This window comes from Vicia villosa, linkage group LG1, assembly GCF_029867415.1.
Source record: "Vicia villosa cultivar HV-30 ecotype Madison, WI linkage group LG1, Vvil1.0, whole genome shotgun sequence".
Classification (NCBI taxonomy): domain Eukaryota; kingdom Viridiplantae; phylum Streptophyta; class Magnoliopsida; order Fabales; family Fabaceae; genus Vicia; species Vicia villosa.
In genome coordinates this window covers 34,123,435-34,147,434 of record NC_081180.1, presented here as the reverse complement: position 1 = coordinate 34,147,434, position 24,000 = coordinate 34,123,435, and the positions used below count along the sequence as shown (strand labels likewise).

Sequence of the window (24,000 nt, the reverse complement as noted above, 5' to 3'; positions counted from 1 at the left end):
AAGGGTATTAAAGTAATAAAAAATGTGAACATTAGTTAACCACGGATTCATCAAGGGTCTTATCTTTTCCACAACTCCTTTATTATAACAGTTTACTCCTTTAGTTCAGTTCAGTTCAGTTCAGAGACAAAGCTTCGCTACCCTTTTGATTATGGCGCACTCTTTGTCTTTTGCTCCTATCTGTTCCTTGAAATCTTCAAACACACCTGGTATTGTTTGTTAACTCTTTTTGTGTTGTCTTATCTTTGTCTGTTTTTTGATGTATTGAATGAGAATTTGTTTGACTTTTAATAGGAGTTCTTATCGGTAATTCGGTTACCCGAAAGGCTTTTTCGACGAAGGATGTTTGTCTGAATTCTAAAGTTAGAAACTTTGAGTCTTTGGAAGTTAAGGTGAGATTGATTTCACTAATCCCAATTTACACATAAGAACTCTTTTGTTCATTCTCTGGTGTAAAAATTGAGTTCTAGGAAATGATATTTAGATATCTATTTTCTATTGGTGAATGGAATAAGCTAAAATATAATGAAATGAAATGAAATGAAACAGATGGTGAATCAGTTTTTGATTTTGGTTTAATACAGGCTGCAGGAGATAGTACTCCAGCTGTAAAAGCAAGGAGCATTGTTTGTCCTGATTGTGATGGAAATGGTAACTGAAAATGTAGATTTGAACTGCTTTTTTATGCTTATACTTTGGAAATCTGCTTCATATTTGAGTTAAGTAGATATTTCACCATATAGCATATGGTTGTTGAGGCCGAAGTCGAACATTCATGATGATTACAGTTAGAACATAATGTGTTTGTTAGTTGCTCAAACTTTGGTTTGTTTCTTCAGGTGCAATATTATGTACTCAATGTCAAGGTGGTGGAGTTAATTTGATAGATCACTACAATGGACGATTTAAAGCCGGTGGATTATGCTGGTTATGCAGGTAATTAACTGCATTGAACAATGCTCTAAACAAACACTTGATTATAATGTTGAAGACTATAGTTTATCTTCTAAACAAACACTTTTGTATTATTAGTAGTAGCAGAATGTGTCAACCTAATATGTAACATGTATGTGTGTATGTTTGTTTGTTTCAGAGGTAAAAAGGATATTTTGTGTGGAAGTTGCAATGGAGCTGGATTTATTGGTGGATTCATGAGCACATTTGATGAGTAGAACAAGATTTTGGCTAGATTGAATGTTGAAGATTGTTCTTAGCTTTGAACAAAGAGAAAAGGAAGTGGAAGTCCACTTGTGTTCATGTGTTGTTAGTCTTTTTTGTAATGCGAATTATTCATTTATGTATTATGCACTATTGAGGCAATAAGATTTTGTCTAAATTTCTCTTTTTTTTTGGATTGTACCTGAATTTATAATGGTTTAGTGGATGAGTGTATACCTGCTATATTTTGCTTTGTTTTATTTATTTATTTTATAAATATATTGTTTTATTGTTAAAGTTCAACTCACTATTTTAAATTGCAATAATTTTTGTGGCTTTAATATATATATTTTAAATATCAATCAAATATAATTGCATCAATAAAATTTTATTGCACTAAATAGGGTCAGCTACATGAATTAATTCATGTCATAATATTTTATCTAGGATCATACTTCTATTCAAATAGCTAATTTCGAGATCTTTCTTAATAATTTATCCGATAGTTTTTTTGGTCTTCATCTACCACTAATTATTTAACTCTTCTCCATCTCTATCTGATCTAGTTTTCTTACCACAAAATCTACAAATATTTTTTCTACATATCAAAACCACCTAAATATATTTTCCACAATCTTTTTTACTATAGATGTTACCCCAACACTCTTTAATATTGTCATGTCTAATTTTATCATGTTTAATTTTGCCACATATCCAATGCAACACCCTCATCCATATTACACTTACTTTATTATCTAATGATTCTTAACCACCAACATTCAATTCCGTATAACAACGTAGGTCTTACCGTGGTTCAATAAAATTATCCCTTCTGTTGTGAAAAACGATGTCAAGAACAAAATATAATAGAAATTAGGGGAGATAAGAAGAACACAAGAATTGGTTATAAGTGCTATTCTTTTACTTTCTCTTAAAACAAGATTACAAGTTTACAAGAATAATAAATAACCTCTCTCACCCTAAATTAGGATTTGCAGCTTAGCAATGATGAGAGACTATTTATAATAAAACGTAACATACTAACTAATGGGCTTTTTCCACAAGGTCCATTACACAAGCCAACTTAATAAACAAGCTAACTTAACAAATTAGGGTTTAAACACTAAAACCTAATTTAACATGCTAACAACCCTAGCATCTTCGACACAAGCATGTGAACAACCTTCGACTTCATTCTTAATCCTGTCGAACCAAGAAGCTACCCTTCGACCATACTAGAGTTCGATCCAATATCTCATAAATCTCCACCTTGGACCTAACTCTACAACGTCAAGGGAACAAACTAGCTTTCTTCATGCAGCTTTATCAACTGCATACAGTGGAAAAACTTGCAACTCGGCAATGTCTTGGTGATCATATCAGCAACATTGTCTTCAGTCGAAACCTTCAACACTTGGACTTCTCCACGCTCGATTACTCCTCTGACGAAATGCAGCCTCACATCAATGTGCTTAGTTCGCTCATGATAGGCTGAATTCTTCGACAGGTGTATTGCACTTTGACTATCACATTTAACAGTGATACCTCGACCTTGAAGTTTCAGTTCCTTTGCAAAACCTTCAAGCCACAATGCTTCTTTCACAACTTCAGTTAAGGCAATATACTCCGCTTCAGTGGTTGATAGAGCAACAACCTTCTTAAGTGTTGCTTTCCAACTAATTTCTGTGCCAAACATAGTGAAAACATATCCAGAAATAGATTTTCTGGAATCCATACAACCTGCATAATCAGAGTTGACATATCCTTCGATGACTGCTTTACTATCTTCACCCAAGGCTCCACCATAAATTAGGACTCTATTCAGAGACCCATTTATGTATCTTAAAATCCACTTCAATGCTTGCCAGTGAGCCTTTCCAGGATTCGCCATGTACCTGCTTACAAGACTTACTGCATATGCTATGTCGGGTCTAGTACAGACCATAACATACATCAAAGAACCAACTATATTAGCATATGGGATGCTATTCATATAGGCTCTTTCGACATCAGTACTGAGACACTGATCAATACTCATCTTGAATTGAGGGTTTATTGGAGTCACAAATGGCTTCGAATTCGACATACCAAACTTTTCGAGAATCTTCCGTAGATATGCCTCTTGAGATAAGCATAACTTCGACTTCTTTCTATCTCTTCGAATCGAACTCCTTATTGAGTTCAGCCTTCACCCTCGTCACATCTTCAACATTGTTGCTTGCTATGAGAATATCATCCACATAAAGCAACAAAATAACAAATGAATTACCAGGTCAAAATCTGAAGTAAACGCAGTGGTCGAACTGACTTCTAATGAAACTTATGCGTGCCATAAACTTGTCGAATCTCCTATTCCACTGTCGAGGAGATTGTTTCAGCCCATACAAAAATCTCTTTAACTTGCACACATAATCTTCCTTCCCCTTTTCGACATACCCTTCAGGTTACCTCATCAGGATCGTTTCATCTAGATCACCATACAAGAACGCAGTCTTCACATCCATCTGTTCCAGTTCAAGATCGAATTGTGCCACCATGGCAAGCAACATTTGAATGGACCTATGCTTCACAACAGGAGAAAACACATCATTGAAGTCGACACCTTCTTTCTGAGTGAAACCCCTTGCAACTAACCTTGCCTTGTATCTTTTCAACGTCACTCCTTCAATTCCTTCCTTAACTTTGAAAATTCATTTACAGCTGACTAACCTTGCCCCAGCAGGTTTCTTGATTAGTTCCCAAGTATGATTATCATGAAGAGATTTCATCTCATCATCCATGGCCTTCATCCATTCAGTCTTATTTCGACTCCTCATAACTTCCTTGTAGTCTCTAGGTTCTTCGTCTAGAACCTCACTTGCAGAGATTAAGGAATAAGCTATAAGATCTGCCTACCCAAGTCTCTGAGGTGCCTTGATGATTCTTCTCGACCTATCTCTTGACAATAGGTAGTTATCGACAATTTCCTCAATTTCCTCAGCATCTTCTGCTTCTTCTTCGACTTCATCAGGGATATGCAATTCAGCATCAACATGCTCCACCTCAACAGAAATCTCTACCTGTTCCAGCTCTTCGTCAGATGTTTCTGCATTTTGATCAACATCAGTTTTCTTAAAATCCATTTCAGCTTCATTGAAAACTACATCTCGATTGGTGATACACCTCCTGTGACCTGGCTCTAGGCACCATAGCCTATAAGCTTTGACTCCTCCAGGGTATCCCATGAACATGCATTTCAGAGCTCTAGGTTCGACCTTGTCTTGTCTAATGTGAGAATAGGCTACATAGCCAAATACTCTCAGTTTGTCGAGATCTGGTGGATGTTCCGACCAAACTTCTTCAGGTGTCATCATATCTAACGCTGTCGAAGGACATCTATTTATCAGATATGTTGCTGTCGAAACAACCTCATCCCAGAACACCTTCTTTAACCCCGCACTAGTCAACATGCATCTGACTCTCTCCAAAATAGTTTGATTAAACCTTTCAGCCAAACCATTTTGCTGTGGAGTACCTGCTGTAGTTCTGTGCCTTGCAATACCAGAGGCACCACAAAAACTGTCGAATGCCTCATTGCAAAATTCAAGGCCATTGTCGGTTCTCAACCTCTTGACCTTTCTGCCAGTCTGATTTTCAACCAAAGTCTTCCAACTTTTGAAATTCTCAAAAGTTTCATCCTTAGTCTTCTGGATGAATACCCATAATTTTCTGGAATAATCATCTACTATGGATAGAAAATACCTTGCTCCTGAATGTGATGGACACCTTGCAGGCCCCCAAAGATCAGCATGGATGTAATCAAGGGATCCATGTGTTCTTTGTTTGCCTTTGTTGAACTTCACTCTGCAAGATTTTCCAAGAACACAGGGTTCACAAAACTTCAGCTTTTCGAATTTGTCTCCACCAAGCAGATTTTGCTTCCCTAATTCGACCAGACCCCTTTCACTAACATGGCCCAATCTCATGTGCCAGATTTCTGTCTTCGACAAAGGTTTCGTGGATGCAACATTTGTCGAACCACTTACAACTTCAGCCTCAAGGGTATACAAGCCTTGTTTCTTCACGCCTCTCAAGACTTCCTTCGAACCCTTCATGACTCTTAGGATACTTTTCTCTCCTTGGAAAACATATCATTTCTTGTCGAATTCACCAAGAGAAAGTAGATTTCTCTTCATATAAGGAACATACCTTACTTCAGTCAACAACCTTATTGACTCATCATGGAGTTTGAACCTCACAGATCCAACACCTGCAATCTTACAAGCCTTGTTGTTTCCCAGCAATACTGATCCACCATCTTGATCACATAATTCCTCGAACAAGTATTTGTTTGGAGTCATGTGCCTAGTGCAACCTAAATCCATAATCCACACTCTTCTCGAGTCACTGCTTGAAACCACAAGAACATCAGATGATTCAAAATCATCTTGAACAATGGCTGCATTGCCATTATCCTTACCTCCATGATCTTTCAGACGTTCAGGGCACATATTTCTTGTGTGACCTTCCTTCTTACAATGATAGCATCGAATCCCAGATGCTTCGCCATTGTAAGACTTCGACTGGCTTTTGCCCTTCTTCTTGTCAAACTTACCATCCTTTCGTAAGAGTTTTCCTTTAACGGCCAAACCTTCGCCAACAGTTGAAGGTTTATGCTCCTTTCGTTCGTTCAGGTCCTTTGAATATAGGGCTGATTGAACTTCTTCAAAGGTCAGGGACTCCCTTCCATACAGGAGAGTTTCTTTGAAGTGAGCATGTGACCGAGGCAAAGCGCACAATAGTAACAGCGCTTGATCTTCATCATCAATCTTTACATCAATATTTTTAAGATCAAGAATCAGCTTGTTGAACATATCCAACTGCTCAGCCAACACTTTGTCTTCAACCATCTTGAATGAATACAAAGCCTGCTTCAGGTAGATTCGATTTGCCAGCGATTTGGTCATATACAAACCTTCAAGTTTCACCCATAACCCTGATGTTGTCGTCTCCTTTGATACCTGCCTGAGAACCTTATCACCAAGGCTCAACAAAATTGCGCCATGTTCCTTCTCGATCATAGTCATCTTCTTCGCTGTCGTTAATGCAGCATTCATGGCTGCCTCTCCCTTCAACGCTTCCAAACAACCCTGTTGAACCAGTAGGGCTTTCATCTTCAAGCACCACAGACCGAAATCATTCACTCCGGTGAACTTTTCAATCTCATACTTTGTTGACAGCATCTTCTCCATGCTCACCGCACTAATTTGTTGTGAAAAACGATGTCAAGAATAAAATATAATAGGAATTAGGGGAGATAAGAAGAACACAAGAATTGGTTATAAGTGCTATTCTTTTACTTTATCTTAAAACAAGATTACAAGTTTACCAGAATAACAAATAACCTCTCTCACCCTAAATTAGGATTTGCAGCTTAGCAATGATGAGAGACTAGTATGCTATTTATAATAAAACCTAACATACTAACTAATGAGCTTTTTCCACAAGGTCCATTACACAAGCCAACTTAATAAACAAGCTAACTTAACAAATTAGGGTTTAAACACTAAAACCTAATTTAACATGCTAACAAACCTAGCATCTTCGACACAAGCATGTGAAGAACCTTCGACTTCATGCTTAATCCTGTCGAACCAAGAAGTTACCCTTCGACCATACTAGAGTTCGATCCAATATCTCACACCTTCAAGTAGAGTGGTACTTTTATGTCACATAAATCTTTGAACATTCCTCTATTTCAGCCACCCCACTTGAATTTGATGGTGTACACCCCATTCTAATTCTCCATCGTTTTGTATTACGAATCCAAGATATTTAAACTACGTGACTTATGAGATAATATGATCTCCAACTCTCACATCTATGTTAGAAACTCTTCTACTTCTACATTGGCAAAAGTCATGCATTTCTAAAGTTCGTCTCCAAGCCTTAAACCACTCGTTTAAATCTCAATTCGAATATACAAGTAAAACTATATGATATTTAAAAAATCACACATCTCGGCGCTAATTCTTGGACGTGTTTTGTGAGTACATCCAAAATCAAAGTAAAAATGTAGGAGCTAAGAGTTAAACCTTGATGCAAACTTATTGTAATGGGGAAATCGTCTGTCTCTCGCCTCTATGTCTGCATACTAGTTGATATCCCTTCATACATATCTTGGATAGCTCGAATGTATGCAATTCTAACCCCTTTCTTCTCTAGGGATTTTTGAAGGATTTAAGAGGTTTTTTTTTTCCAACAAATGATCCTCTTAGTGGAACAATCCCAATAAAAGGATCTTGGTTAAACTATTAATCATAAAACAATTATCTAATCAAGGATTCTTAGAATACCTCTTGAAGAGTGCTTTATTTTTGATCATGAATGTGAAAGATACCATCGTCTCTATGAAGTCCATACAAGCACAAAATGGAACATGTTACTAGATGTTTTCTGAGAATGACGACAATTTGGATTAGTAGGGGAAAGTGATCCTCTATTTATATATAGAGCTTTTAAAATCCTAAGCTCTTATTCTGGACGTTACCAAAATAAACCTAATCTTATTTATATTTGACTAAAGTCTTTTCTTCTTTGATATTTTCCTCATCTTGAAGTAATTCAATAAACTCTTTGAGTTTCTTTATGATTTATGGCTTGTTTGATTGACCTTATAATTTGACAACAATATTTTGATCTTTAGATTCTAGTACTGAATCAGGTTTCTAGTTCCACTTCTTGAATCTCAAATACTCGATAAAAATATAACTTTTGAAATTATTGCCAAGAGTTTTAATACTAGCGAACCTTCTTTGAAGTTTTTTTTTTCATTTTTACTTGGTGTGTCAACTTCTTGGTTAGGTGTGTTTATTCTTTTCATTTTCATCTCAATTCAAACTTCATAGATTTCCTCAAGGGCGTCTCCACTTCTTTAGCAGTACCTTAGTTAAAAACATAATTGTACTCTCTAATGCTTGACGCACTTATCATTAAGTACTTAAATTTAAAACCCTGTTGCATTTTCTTCTTCTTTAGTGGTACACAAATTTCTAGGTTTGTTTATTACTTCATTTTTAATTGAATCACTAGGAACAAAAGGACCATTCAAAACATAATCCCACATTTGAAAATCAATAGAGTCTAAAAACATTTTCATTCTTGATTTTCATATGGTAAACCCGTCACTATCAAACATTGGAGATTTGTTCATGAAAAGTCTCTTATTAAAAGAAGTATTTTAAGTCATCATATTACCTCTTAAGATGATTAGTTTTATAACAAGAGTTAGGCTCTGATGCCACTTGTTTACCAAGTGGCTCTAAACACAAGAGGGGGGGGGGGGGGGGGGGGGGGGTGAATTGTGATATTTAAAAATCAGTTTTATGATAACTTTTGATATTGAAATATTTATTTTTAGAAGAGATAAGAAAACAAAGATAAAGCAACAAAGAGATAAAGAGGAAAAAAAAGAAAGATACGCAGCAAAATAATGAACAAGATAAATAAACTTCGGGAAATATAAACTTTTAGCATAACATTTGTACAATAACTCTCGAAAGAATTTTTTTCACTCTTTTGGCCCTAATATAACTTTATTGAAAAAGAAAAGTTAAAAAATAATAAGAGAAAGATATGATAGAAGTGTTTCTATTCAGAAAATTGGTGTATTTTAAAATGAGGAGAAACCTTATTTATATAGGAAAAAATTGACTAAAAAAGGAAACAAACCATGGACCATTTTAATGAGTTAATTGATTAAAAACCTGTATTAATAGATTAACCAAAATAAATTAGGAAAGGTTAAGAGGAATTGCACTTTGATTCTAATCAATGAGAAAGACCTCCTAATCAATTAGATAGTGTAAAGTACCTTCCTAATTGATTATACAATTTCTAATCACTTAAATTCTCATTCGGATAAGGTTTTAGAGACTTTAGCAAAAGATATGAGGTTTAAAAAGTGTGAGTGTGCGCGTGTGTGCATGTGTGTATCTCGAGACCTAATCTTGCTAAGCACAAGACCAAATGAGTTTTTACACTTTCACACTTTCAAGCTCTTACATCTTTAAGATCACATCTTCAAGCCTTCAAGCTTTCACAAAATAACTTCAAGATCCATTGTTTGATTCATTATTGAATAGCACCTTCAACATGATCTTGTTATCTTTGATGAATAATGCTTGTGTTTTCTTCCTTGATTGGATACCATCATTTAGAACCATTTGAAAGAGTCATCATGATCAACACCTCTTTGAAATATGTCATTGACACACTTGACACAGGTCCACAATTGGCATCATTAGAACCACAATGTTTCTATACAACACATAAAACCACAAATCATCCTTGATTTTGTAAAGACCAACATTAAGGTACATTTATGTTAGGTCTTAATAATGTTGGTTGACTATCTATGTTGGTCTTTATGTTGATTGACTATGTAGAAGGAGAAGAGTATTAAAATATTTATTGTCAAGTATAAATTAAAGAATACATATTAAGGAGTAGGCAGTGTGGAAAAATTATTGCTAAGGTTATGTCGTCTACACGTCATATATACACGTGTTATAACTATTATTGCAAAATATTTATTAACATGTCACTTTGGCCGAGTGGTTAAGGCGTGTGCCTGCTAAGTACATGGGGTTTCCCCGCGAGAGTTCGACGTTCACTTTTTTTAGCAAATATGCTTTTCTTTATTTGATTTTTTAAATAATTTTATTCCTAATATGTTTTAACTTATTTTGTTCAGAACTAGTTCATATTAATGTAACATAATCTTCTCTGTATCTAATATATAGTTCAATCCTCTTTATCTCCTCTCTTTATTGTTTCTCTTAAAACATTATGAAACTAGATTCACTTATAGCCACACTATTATATTTATAACTCTAAATTTTAGCGATAAAACTAATTGAAGTATAAAGAGGATCTTAAATATCTAATATATCATTACAATCATATATCTCATCACGTTAGATTCTAAAATCTTTTCTTCCAAAGCTACATATCTAAAATCTTTTCCATGTTTTGAAAATTAAGCTTTAAATTGGGATGTGACATTTCTATCCTTAGTAGCATCAACATTGCTAGTGAATTTTATAAACACATTGCTATTGGAAAAACATTATGTATATAATAGCTAACTAAACTCACAATATGTTTGACTAATCTCTGATATCATTAGTAAGCCATATCACACTGTTAAAACACACCTAAGGAGTGTCAATGATCTGTTCATGATGGTATGATAGCTATTAAATCATAACTTGTCCTCAAATTTATTATGAGAAAGTTATCCAATACAGGTTTTGAATCATGATACTTAAGCCTATAATCCTATTCCTATAAAATCTAACTGACGGCTCATGGACATATACAAAACCTCGAAACCTTAAAACTTACCAACTTTAACGACTCTTGACTAAATTTATCGTCAAAGTATTTGTAGGCACATTACTATGTTTCATAAATTAATCATTGTTTCAGCCTATCAACAAACTCATAAGTTATTTATATTAGGTCTTACATAGTCAAGGATTCTGTCTATATGATACATACTAGAAAATCTTCCCCTCTCAAGTTTTATTATTAAAATTGATACAAGAAGCATCAACTATTAAGAACTCATCGTCAATAAAACACAACTTCACCAAGCCAATTATACGAGCGTATAATCATCTCTAAAAATTGTTATATTGAGAGTTAGTAGTTTGAGATTGAGCTACCTCAACTTAATTACACAAAAAAAATCATGTTCTAATTTTTCACAGCAAACTTACATCGTAAGAATCACATGACAAAACCACTGCCAAGGAAACCAAATAAAAATAAAGGATATCTTCTTTCATTTATAGACGTGAGGAATTGAAATTGTTTGTAATGACTTTGAAAATGGGAGTCATGACTTGATTCATGGGTATTATATCCATATGCATCAGTTCTAAGACAAAGCTCTTCCTTTGTTTCATAGACCATGTTACTAGATCTTGGAGACAGCAATGTGAATGGATATTTGAGAGCTATATATTAGAATGAAATAAATATCCTCCATGAGTTAATATAGAAAATAAACTGAGAGTTCATCTTGGGTTATGAAACTAATCTATTAAAAGCTAACAGTAAAGTGAAATAAATCATTTAGAAGGAGAAGAGTATTAAAATGTTTATTGTCATGTATAATTTAAAGAATACATATTTAGGAGTAGGCAGTGTGGAAAAATTATTGCTAATGTTATGTCGTATACACGTCATATATACACGTGTTATAACTATTATTGCAAAATATTTATTAACATGTCGCTTTGGCCGAGTGGTTAAGGCGTGTGCCTGCTAAGTACATGGGGTTTCCCCGCGAGAGTTCGAATCTCTCAGGCGACGTTCACTTTTTTTTTATAGCAAATATGCTTTTCTTTATTTTATTCCTAATATGTTTTAAATTATTTTGTTCACAACTAGTTCATATTATATCTAATATATAGTTCAACCCTCTTTATTTCCTCTCTTTATTGTTTCTCTTAAAACTTTATGAAACTAGATTCACTTATAGCCACACTATTATATTTATAACTCTAAATTTTATTGTTAAAACTAATTGAAGTATAAAGAGGATCTTAACTCTCTAATATATCATTACAATCATATATCTCATCACGTTACATTCTAAAATATTTTCTTCCAAAGCTACAGATCTAAAATCTTTTCCATGTTTTGAAAATTACGCTTTAAATTGGGATGTGACATTTTTGTCCTTAACAGTATCAACATTGCTAGTGAATTTTTATAAACACATTGCTATTGGGAAAGCATTATGTACATTATAACTAACTAAACTCACGATATGTTTGACTAATCAATGATATCATTAGTAAGCCATATCACACTGTTAAAACACACCTACAGGGTGTCAATGATCTGTTCATGATAGTATGATAGCTATTAAATCATAACTTGTCCTTCAAATTTATTATGAGAAAGTTATCCAATATAGGTTTTGAATCATGAAACTTAAGCCCATAATCCTATTCCTTTAAAATCTAACTGATGTTTCATGGACATATACAAAACCTTGGAACCTTAAAATTTACCTTTAACGACTCTTGACTAAATTTATCATCAAAGTATTTATAGGTACGTTACTATGTTTCATAAATTAATCATTGTTTCAGCCAATCAACAAACTCATAAGTTATTTATATTAGGTCTTACATAGTCAAGGGTTCTGTCTATATGATATATACTAGAAAATATTTCCCCTCTCAAGTTTTATTATTAAAATTGATACAAGAAGCATCAACTACTAAGAAATCCATCGTCAATAAAACACAACTTCTTCAAGCCAATTATACGAGCGCATAATCATTATCATCATCATCTCTAAAATTTCTCCAAATCAACTGCATAATCAAGGACTTCCTCAACCATACCAAAAAATTTGTTAAATGCTACCTTTCCTAGGCGGCAGAAGAGTAGAAACCTTTGCAGGAACTTGTTGAAAGTTTTACAATAACAATTATAGGCTATGAACGAGAATGAAATATACTTTTATTTTATTTAAGATTGTAAATGGTGAGCTACAGTTGGATCTAGCTAATAACCTACATCTCGTTAGCTTGTGACCCTCCATTTCTCTTTATCTAGGTGTAAAAGATGCTCAACATTTCAACTCACCAAAATCTCTAATGTATTGATCTAGAGACGTGGAGAAGATATTATTCATAGGTTTCCACCCAGAATCTAAAGTTCCTAAAAAAATTGGTGATAAGTTGGAGTCCCCACGATTGAGTTTGAGGAGGCTTCCTTTTTCATCATTATTAAGGAATTTAGGTTGCGGCTGAGAAAACACACCTCTTCGGCAAGATATCTTTTCTCACATCAAAATTACTATTTTGAGAGTTATTAGTTTGAGGTTGAGCTACCTCAACTAAATTTCACCAAAAATTAAATAACAATCATTTTCCAAGGTCTCACTACAAACCTACTTCGTAAGAGTCGCATGACAAAACCACCACAAAGGAAACCAAGTTAAAACAAAGGATACCTTCTTTCATTTATAAACGCGAGGAAATCACTCTACTGTAAATTTTTTGTTATGACCTTGAAAATAGGAAGTCGTGACTTTATTCATGGGTATTATATCCATGTGCATCAGTACTTAGACATAGCTCTTTCTTTGTTTCATAGCCCATGTTACAAGATCTTAGAGATAATGATGTCAATGGGTATTTGAGAGCTATATATCAGAATGAAAAACAAACTCCTCCATGATTTAATAGAGATATTCAACATAGAGTTTATCTTAGGATATGGAGCTAATCTGTTAAAAGCTAACGGTAAAGTGAAATAAATCATTTAGAAGGAGAAGAATATTAAAATATTTATTGTCATGGATAATTTAATGAATACATATTTAGGAGTAGGCAATGTGGAAAAATTACTGTTAAGTTTATGTCTTATACACGTCATATATACACGTGTTATAACTATTATTTCAAAATATTTATTAACAATTCGCTTTGGCCGAGTGGTTAAGGCGTGTGCCTGCTAAGTACATGAGGTTCCCCCGCGAGAGTTCGAATCTCTCATTTTTTTTATTATTTTATTCCTTATATGTTTTAAATTATTTTGTTCACAACTAGTTCATATTAATGTAACACAGTGTTCAATCCTCTTTATTTCCTCTCTTTATTGTTTCTCTTAAAACTTTATGAACCTATTTTCACTTATAGCACACTTTTATATTTATAACTCTAAATTTTAGTGATACAACTAATTGAAGTATAGAGAGGATCTTAACTCTCTAATATATCATTACAATCCTAATATCTCATGACGTTACATTCTAAAGAAATTCAAATGAAATTTGGATGCACTATTTTCTTCCAAAGCTACGTAAAATCTTTTCCATGGTTTGAAAATTACGTTTTAAATTGAGACATGACATTTTTGTCCTTAATAGTATCAACATTGCTAGTAAATTTATACACACATTACTATTGGGAAAACATTATTTACATAATAACTAACTAAAATCACGATATATTTGACTAATCGTTGATATCATTAGTAAGCCATATCACGCTGTTAAAATACATCTAAGGAGTGTTAATGATGTGATCATGATGGTATGATAGCTATTATTTCATAACTTGTCCTTATTATGAGAAAGTTATCCAATACATGTTTTGAACCATGAAACTTAAGCCCATAATCCTTTTCCTATAAAACCTAACTGATGGCTCATGGGCATATACAAAACATCGAAACCTTAAAACTTACCTTTAACGACTTTTGATTTATGTGGCTTAATAATGTTCATTCCTTCTACAACATCATCTTGATCAATGTCAAGTCCTTCTGCAACACCATAATCATTAGTGTATTCATCTTCAACTTGATCAAATTCATCTTCAGTTGATAAAGGTTCTTCAATATTAGAACCAAAGACAAAATTATTTGAATATGGAGCTGTAGAATTGCTTGAACTTGTCGTTTCACAACTTGCGCCAACTTCAACATTGGTAGGTTGTCTCACATTCTCATCATACATTTGGGAGAACTCGTTTTACCTTTAATTATGATGGTATGTTCTTTCTCTCTCAAATATGCTTGGAAGGGTTTATTTAATGTGACTAAAATAAAAAAAGCGTGGGTGAAATTTTCATGGGTCAAAATATAAAATAGGCTTTTAAAATATGACATAAAAAGGTAAAATCGGGTCAAAGAGTAAAATTCAATGATTTTATACGATTTCATTGATTTTAAAGCGATAAAAATCTTCTATGCACAAAATGTTTTTACATAAAATGTTTTTACTAGGGATTTAACACGAAATGCTGACTAAAAACGTAAAATCTATAGAGTTTGAGTTTTAAATTGCAATTTTAACAACCTTGGCACTAATGTATGTGGTAATGATCCTAAAAATGGTCTTGTCAACTCCATTGTCAATAGCATTAAGAGCACGAGAATTTTCAATAGCAACTTAATCTTTAGAAGGGTCTAATACTTTTGAAGTTTCACTGATTTAGAATCATCATCAGCTCTGGTCATAGGAGGTGTTCATCCACTGATAACAACTTTATAAGTCTTGTTGTTCATGGACTTGAGAAAAACAATCATGTGAGCCTTTAAGTAATCACAATTTGTTCCATCAAGAACTGTTGGACGTTTAGCATATCCTCCATCCTTTATGTTATCCATCTTAAACGAAAAAGTTAGTCACAATGGAAAACACCGAAACGAACCAAGGTATTCTGCTCTGATGCCTATTGTAATTATGTATGATAAGAGACAAGATGTTACTCATAATGTTGAATCAATGCGTGAGATAAGATGGTATGAAATAATATATGAACGATTAAATTAAGTAATAAATAAAAGACATGAGAAACTGTTAACCTAGATTCGTGCAACTGTCACCTACGATTGGAGGGAAGTAGCCAAGTGGGAAGGAAATTAACTAATAATAAGTAGTAAGTAGTACATACCAGACTTATCTCAACTATCACCAATTCATGGCCATTTTTCCAACACTACTCAGGAATTTCAATTTAGGTTCCCTTGAATATGATATCCTCTCATTCCACTCAAACGCTTTTAAGGTGTTTGTAAGTCTTTAGTAATAAAACGTGACAAAAATTGACGAAACGAAACCACAACTTTGTCTCTCGTAGAATGATAGAAAATAACATAGTATAGGGTTTAACATAGGCAATGCACACTTTCTTTCTTAATTTGCAAAATATCTATTACAAGTTCATGTGATGAGCGCATGTTTTCTCTCTTTATATATACTCAATTCGACTAGCAAAAACATTAGATTTTCACAAACAAATCCATATCGTTTTCAATTTTGACCCGAATAATTTTCTTAAAAGAAATCTTTCTAAAATAAAACAATACAGATTCTAGAACAAAATAAACTTTTCTAAAATAAATCTTACCAAAAGATTTTTTTTAAACATAAATCACGCTAAATCTAGAACAAAATAACATATGATTTATGCTCAGAAGGTCGTGCAAAATTTGAAATCAAACAAAATCTTTTTAAAAATAACGCACAAGTGGATAATGGAGTCAAAATGACTCAACAAAACTTACGTCATTTTACCGATAAAAATAAGTCGATTTATATGTAATAAAAATTGTGAACGATTATGGATTTATGTGATTGATTTTCATTTTTGAATGATTTTAGATTTATGTGATTGATTTTCATTTATGAATAATTGTCTCATTGAGATTGGTTTTGCATTAATATAAATAAATCCTGTCTCAAAACACATTCTACTTCAACTGTGATTGCACATGTTCCTATATTGGTTTGGCAATATTTCTTATTATTTCTATGTTTATTTCTAATCACAAACATGCTCATTTCAAGACCAAAAACCAATTATGTTATTATGCTATTGTTTAAGCACTTATTCACTATTTTATGCTTATGAAGTAGTAGCAATTTTTTAGTCTTTTTGATCATGTAAACTTAGCACAAAGGACACAAACAATCAGTTAAATTTTGAGCATACTTTTCTAATCTCTCCATCATAACCAGTCTTCACATCTACACTACTCAACTTAATCATAGCTTTTGGAAATTCATAATCAAACCTTAACCCCAATAACCCTCTAATAAACCCTCCATAATTTTGCACCACCCTTCTTGTAGCAGAATCTTCCCAAAGCCTCTGGTCTGACTCTAGAACCGCATTACCATCGCGCACATTCTTGAAGAAACTCACATCAAATTTGGCTGGAGTATCTTTATCTAAAGCCACCTTTCTCAAACCATCGCCGTTTTTCGGACATATTACTTGAAGTTGGGATAAGAAAGCTTGGTTTATAGAAGGATCAGCATTGCCAGTTGGTGTGAAATTGTACATCCGATAACTGAAGAACCTGCAATCTGTCTGGCCTATTGTATGTGCACCTTCACACAAAACAAGAAATCATGTTATGCGTGTAAACCAAAATACTAGGAACATGTATGATATGTCTGCAAAAAATTGAACTAGTATCGAAAAAATTACCGAGTAAGGTAACAAGGTCATGATCATCTAGACCTTTGGCAGCAAATTTTTGTCTGTGGACAGAAACAGGTTCAAGTGGAGAAGGCAAGTTTGAGGCTTGAGATGATAAAGAAGTCCTTCCATCTCTCCTTCCTGTTGGTACTGACCAACTTGGGCCATCGGTCTGTCATATTAACAAATCACAAGTGTTAATTTTACTATGGTTCCTTCAAAACATGGTTTTATTCTATGTGCGTGCGCGCGAGCGTGTTGAGTGAGTTTGAGTAAGGTTTAATACCAAATCGACAGCATCACGAGCTGCTAATGCTAGGATGTCAGCACATGAGACAACTCCAGGGCATACAGCCTCTATTTGTGATTTTGCATTGTCTATCACTTCGAAACCTCTTAGACCAAGGTTTGTCAAAGAATTCCTCTCTGCGGAGAACCCTGCAATCAATATGGATCCATCGCAGCCCTGTGGGAGCGAAAGAGATACTGTCAAATGATGATGTTAGTAACATTGTTTTATATAAGGAGGATGGTTTAGCTTACTTGGACAAAGCAATCATGGAAATGAAGTCTGAGCAAGGCAGGAGCAATGGTTGGATCATTGTTGAAGTAAGATACAACTGTGGACCGAACGATGGACTCGGCTGTAGGACATGAAGTTGAATAAAAACCAGTTTTCAGCTGGGCTTTAACTGTCAAACTCATCACCAAAATCACCAGGAAGCAAAATTTCACAATCATTTTGTACTAATACAATGAAAACTGAAACAAGTATTCTTTTGGTGACAAAACTTCAAACTTGGTTTGCTTGCAGAGAATTTGTATCACTGATTGTCACTTATTTATAATGGTTTTTCTCTAGGCAAAAAGTAGACCTCACACTATACAATTAAGCTTTTCTTAATTCATTTATAAAGAAAGTGGATTATAAGGTGTTGGCCAATTAACCAAATACATTTTCATAAAATAGAAACATAAGTGGAAAAATTATAAAAATGATTCTTCCACATGAATAAAATGATGTGAAATACACTATCTTATTTTTTATGCATGCTTTTGAAATGTGAGTAAGTTAAAAGATGCTTTCCCATTTTTTGTTTTGAAGTTCATACTTGAGAGGCCATTCCATAACTCTCTTCTTATCTTTAGTGCATCTGCTTTATATATTCCTCAACGCGTTCCAACTTTCTTTATTTCTTATATTTGTCTTTAATGTTCAGCTTTTTTTTCTTTTTTAACTCTTTACATTTTTTGGTTTCATTCAGACTAGTTGGTTCATGTATTTAATTGAAAAGTTTTAGGTATCGATCACTTTCTTACCACAATCTTAAATGGTGCAACAATTTAAAGTTGATTTACTAGCAAGCACTAAGAAATAAAATAATAGATGAATTACAATCAGATAATGTAGTAGTCTACAAAACATAGCAATGTACTAAATTCTCTTATATGATCATGCGTGGATATTCTGATTAACAGTTTTGGTTTTGTTGGTGAGTTAATCAGTAGTAGTAAGTATCATCATTATAAGAAAATACTAAATATTTGCTGCTAAATTGTAACTGAATTGACATTGACGCGAGGAAGAGGAATAACTTACATAAGTTTTTGGTTTGCTACCTTATTTTAGCTCTCACAACACATTGACAACCTTAACAACCGAAAGAAAAACAAGAATACATAACATGGCACAGTTAAACAAACAGAAAGACACATGAGAAACAGCTGCAACCGTTTCTTCTATCCAGGATTGGCATCTGGACAAGGAGGAACTGCTATATCAGTGACTCCTTCTAACATCAACACCACACCCTTCATTGTTGGCCTGAGAAGAGGATCATCTTGGATACACCAAAGTGCCACCTTAATCATATTTTCCATCACATTGTTATCAATGACTTCCCAAGGTACAAGCTTATTCACTTCTCCTGCAATAAAGCACTTGTAAGCCCAACTAGAGAGAAGAATCTCATCGGGATCCAACACATTAACATTTAGGTTTCTTCTGCAACACAAAATTTCCAGCAGCATTGTTCCATAGCTATAAAGATCCGCCTTCAGTGAAATTGGCACGTTTTTGTTCCATTCCGGAGCCATATAGCCTCTTGTCCCTCTAACCACCGTGAATGTTCTGGTTTGGTCCGGCATTAGAAGTTTTGCAAGAACAAAATCAGATATCTTGGCAGTCCAAAACTCATCCATCAAAATGTTTTGTGGTTTTATGTCACAATGAATGATTGGTGCCTCACACTCTTCATGGAGATACAACATCCCTCTAGCAATGTCCAGAGCTATTTTTACTCTCTCGTCCCAATCTGGACGTCTTTGATCACCAAACAGAAGCTTTCCAAGTGAACCATTGCTCATGTATTCATAAACCAGAAGCCTTTTAGAACCCTCAGCACAAAAACCAAGCAATCTAACTAGGTTCCTGTGGTGGGTTTTTCCAATGGCTTTCACTTCTGCTTGGAACTCTCTTTCTCCATCTTCCACCAACTTCTCTAGTCTCTTCACTGCAATCAATTTCTTACCTTTGTTTAATGCTCCTTTGTAAACTGATCCAAAAGAGCCCTTACCCAACTCTTCTTTGAAATGATTTGTTGCTCTTCTGAGCTCATTGTATGTAAACCTTCTCAAAGCCAAATCTCCACTCAGCCCTCCAAAGTTCCCAGTTTCTGTCAGCCTTTTATACTTTAATACCCAAATCTTGTACATGTAATGGATGGATATATAACAATTGCTGAACAGAAAATGACACTAAAAACGGACGTAACAATAATAATATGTACTGCTTGGTTACTAGTAGTCTTGTTTGGAAAAACAAAAGGTTTTTGAAAACTCTCTGAGCCATGGATGCTACTTTTTCCAACCTTTAAGAAAGCCGTGATAGGATGGTCAGCTTCATGAGATCGCATGGCATACCTCAAAGGCAATCCTTGTTTTTTGCAGCTTCTTCCAGTTTCATAAATTGCAGCCCAACAGTTGCAATCAACCAAACAATTATATGAGCATTCTTCTAATGACATTTCATTATCTTGGAAATAAGGACGGTCCTTCCATACAATATTGTTTACCGGGAGCATGTTATAAAAGTCGATACCATCTGTGTCACGTCTACACTCTGATTTTAAAAAGTTCCTTTCACAACCAAGAGTATAGTCACTTGCATTTATAAATTTATAACCCTCGAGACAACTGCACGCTGGGTTTTGGTCGAAGAATATGCAGAAACTGTTGTAGCCACAAAACCCCTTCACCTCACATGTATTCTTCCCCGGCCAACTAGCCATAATACTGTTGCTTCTATTGTTAGCATGATAAGCATACAGCCGAAAAACCCCATCAGAATCAAGGGTTGCACGATAAATAGTCTTTTCTCCGGTGTTCCGCTTGTCCTCTCCATCATTATCATTCAAAGTATGAATAACGTTATGATCATTGCTTCTATTCCAGATCTGCAGTATGAGGTAAAGATGATATTGGACAGTTGGCCAAATGTCATTAGCAGTAGCAGTGCTCCAATAAGCATCAACCCATGTGTCTGTTGTGTATGCTGGATACAGAACAAGATTACCGTCAACCTGCATGTGGAGACGAAACTTTCCAATTGAGCTGTTGGCCCCGGATGCACTAGAGAAAAGTTGTCCTCCAGGCGATACAGATTGACCCTCCAACAAAGTATCAGTTGGATGATCGAAACTCTGCCATATGATTCTGGAAGTATTATTATAGTCATATAGTACAAAGTTCCCAGAATCAAGCATGGAAGCAGATGAAGCTCTTCTTCCATTAGCATTAATAATAAGCTTCTGTTGCCCGTGTTGATGATCAGCTAGTATTATCCCGTTCTTGGTAAATTGTAGATTTGAAGTTGAGGCTACCGGAAGGGTCATCGCGATTTGCAATCCATACAATTGTCCTGTTGTCGCCCAACCAAATTCCAATGGCAAAGCCATTACCTTGTGGATAAAAGCCAAAAGCAAATTGGCGAGAAAAGGAAAGCCACGAAGAGGTGTGACCACTGATAGGGGAAAGTGAAGAACCAGGTGTTATCGGCTCTGGTAGTGGTGGTTGTGTTTCAGCTCTAGCTCTAGTATTTTCTGGTGATAAGGATGTGAACAGTACGAAGGTGATAGATGCAAAAATAGTATTCATAACTGCTCGTGTTAAGTTTCTAAGCGAGAAGAGAATCTAAGTCTACTATCTACTCTCCTATCTACTTCTACTGTCTATACATTAATAATAGATTGACCAAATTGCCTAATCTACTATCTACTATCTATACATTAATAATAGATTGACCAAATTGCCTAAATTACCCTTTCACCAAAATTTATTTGCACTAATATAAGGTCATTTTTGTAACTAATAAATTAAGTATTCACTCTTTCAACTTTATTGAATGGATGTCCCAAGTGTTAGTTTTTCATTGGTCCGAATTAAATAACATTTTCCCTACAACTTTATTGCATGAATGATGACATCACATGTAAGCCATGATGATGGAAGTCATGTTTAAATTTCTTTTACATTTCATTTTCCCACACTTTTTTACTTTCATTTTAATTTTTCTTAATTTATTTATTATCACAAAAAATATTAATAATCTATTTTTAAATTTTAATCTTACTAAAAATTTTAAATTTCTTTCGCATTTCATTTTTTCATACTTTCATTTTAATTTTTCAACATTTATCTATTATCGCAAAAAATATTAATAACCGATCATTTAATTATTATTCCCAAAAATATTTAATTATTTCACGGGCCACTATCAACTTAACATTTAATTTTTTTTAATCGATCATTACACATTTTCTCTATCTTAATTAAAATTTCAAATTTCTCTCACATTTTTTCACACTTTCTTACTTTCATTTTAATTTTTTTCTCTATTTATTTATTTATTTATTATCTCAGGGGTCACTATCAACATAATGCCTATTTTATTTTAATCAATCATTGTCTTTATTTGAGAGATAATATCTTTATTTTTATTTTTTTCTCCATCTCACGATTTTTTATCATTATTTAATACAATTAAATTTCCATGATTATTGTTTATTTTACATTTGTTTTTAAATATATTTTATATCGCATCAAATTATTTTTTTATTTCACGGGTCATTATCAACATAGTAGCTATTTTATTTTAATCAACAATTACTATTAATTGAGAGATAATTTTTATTTTTAAATGTTAATATTTCATTTTTATTATCTCCATCTTATAGTATTTTTTTTATATGATTATTTAATATAATTGAATTTATATGATTATTTTTCATTTATAATTAAACCATAGTGATCTATATCATTTTCTTTTAATTGTTGTTGGACCGTCAATTATTAAATTACCTGACCCAATTTTGCTATTGTGTTCTTAACCTATCTTAAACATTTTTTTGTGGATCATTGTTTTCTATATAATTATTGTTAAATTTACAATTAAGTAAACTATTTCATATTTTTCATTTATATTTAAAATTTTACATTTGCATTTGTTAAAATTTTATTTTTTTCTCCAACTCACATGTCCTTTTTTATATGATTCTTTATTACACACAAAATTAACACATGAATAAGATAATAATGTTTAATCTTAAGGGCCACTTTCAATACAATGCCTATTTTATTTTAAACAATAATGACTTTAATTTGAAAACTAAAGTATTTATTTTCAAATTTCAAAACGATTCCTATGGATATTAGGTTTTCAAAGAATTAGGAGTATAACAGAGCAATCAATAAAACTCTAATTCTATTCAAGTAAAACAATTCCTTTTAATTATGCATATTGCTTATAATTCCTTTTATTTATATTATTCATATCATTACAAAAATACTACACCAGAAAAAAAAAATCACCCGTGCGGAAGCACGGGTCTCTAACTAGTTGATGTTTATAATCCCATTTGTTTTGAGATTTATCTAAGTTGTGTAAAATGGGGAATTTTTTTCTACCATACTCAAAAAAATTGGTAAAGTTACTTTTACCGTAAAATATTTTAGAAACGAAAAATAATTTTACTTTATTTTCATAAGGGTTCAAGTAACACTATTTTTTGTGCTGCTTAAAAAAACATTTTTGAGGTACTTATTTGAATTGGTGAACTGTGAACATGCATCATGGATCCTCTCCTTCCCTCCTTTTCTCTCCTTCACCAAAAGCAAGTATAATTTAATTAATGATATTAAGAAAAATGATAAAAAGAAGAAGAGAGAGAGAGAGAGAGAAAATATTAGAGAGAGGTAGAGAGAAAAGTGTGAAGGAGATAGTTGGAGAGAATAAATTGAAGGAGAGGATACTAACGACATTCTGAATTTGCTTCCAATGCATGACGACAAGAATATTCGATGGAGAAAACATATGCAATATCTGTTTGGCTTTCATGAAACCCTAAAACTGGTTGCCGATGTCGTTCCTATGCTGGCTACAAATGCACCTGACACACAAAAAACAGCCCACAACGAAGCCAAGAAGAAGGATTGCAAGGTTACATATTGCATTCAAACAGCGGTTGATACTGCAAATTTCGACAGAATCTCTCATGCTGAATTGGCGAAGGAGGCATGGGATATTCTTGTCAGATATTATGAAGGAGGTGAGAAAGTCAAGGTTGTCAAGTTGCAGACCTTGTATTGACAATATGAATTGTTGTCAATGGGAGAAGACGAAAAGGTTGCAAAGTATGTGTCGAAGGTGTAGAAACTCGTACATCTCATGAAGGGTTGTGGTGAAACCCTAACTGATAAGATATAGTTGAGAAGGTAATGCGTATTTTGACCTCTCACTTTGATTACGTTATCATAGCTATTCAAGAATCTAATCAACTTG

The 24,000-nt window shown here is 33.6% G+C and overlaps 2 protein-coding genes, 1 non-coding gene and 1 pseudogene across 3 annotated transcripts; 2 read left to right on the top strand and 2 right to left on the bottom strand.

Annotated features, from left to right (window-relative positions):
• Positions 1-53: 53 nt before the first annotated feature.
• LOC131633678 (protein BUNDLE SHEATH DEFECTIVE 2, chloroplastic-like) lies at positions 54-1,403 on the top strand. Its single transcript, XM_058904371.1, has 5 exons — positions 54-209; positions 295-392; positions 585-651; positions 840-936; positions 1,094-1,403. The coding sequence occupies exons 1-5, from the start codon at positions 152-154 to the stop codon at positions 1,170-1,172; spliced, it is 399 nt and encodes a 132-aa protein (XP_058760354.1). The 5' UTR covers positions 54-151; the 3' UTR covers positions 1,173-1,403.
• A 10,035-nt stretch (positions 1,404-11,438) lies between these two features.
• TRNAS-GCU (transfer RNA serine (anticodon GCU)) lies at positions 11,439-11,520 on the top strand. The gene has a single exon. It is a non-coding gene; the product is annotated as a tRNA-Ser (tRNA).
• Positions 11,521-16,518: 4,998 nt separating this feature from the next.
• LOC131604079 (peroxidase 25-like) lies at positions 16,519-17,986 on the bottom strand. Its single transcript, XM_058876573.1, has 4 exons — positions 17,706-17,986; positions 17,449-17,628; positions 17,172-17,334; positions 16,519-17,071 (listed from the first exon to the last, which is right to left on the bottom strand). Exons 1-4 carry the CDS (start codon positions 17,901-17,903, stop codon positions 16,650-16,652), a joined length of 963 nt encoding a protein of 320 aa, XP_058732556.1. The 5' UTR covers positions 17,904-17,986; the 3' UTR covers positions 16,519-16,649.
• Positions 17,987-18,735: 749 nt separating this feature from the next.
• LOC131604073 (G-type lectin S-receptor-like serine/threonine-protein kinase LECRK3) lies at positions 18,736-21,352 on the bottom strand (annotated as a pseudogene).
• Between the last annotated feature and the right edge of the window lie 2,648 nt (positions 21,353-24,000).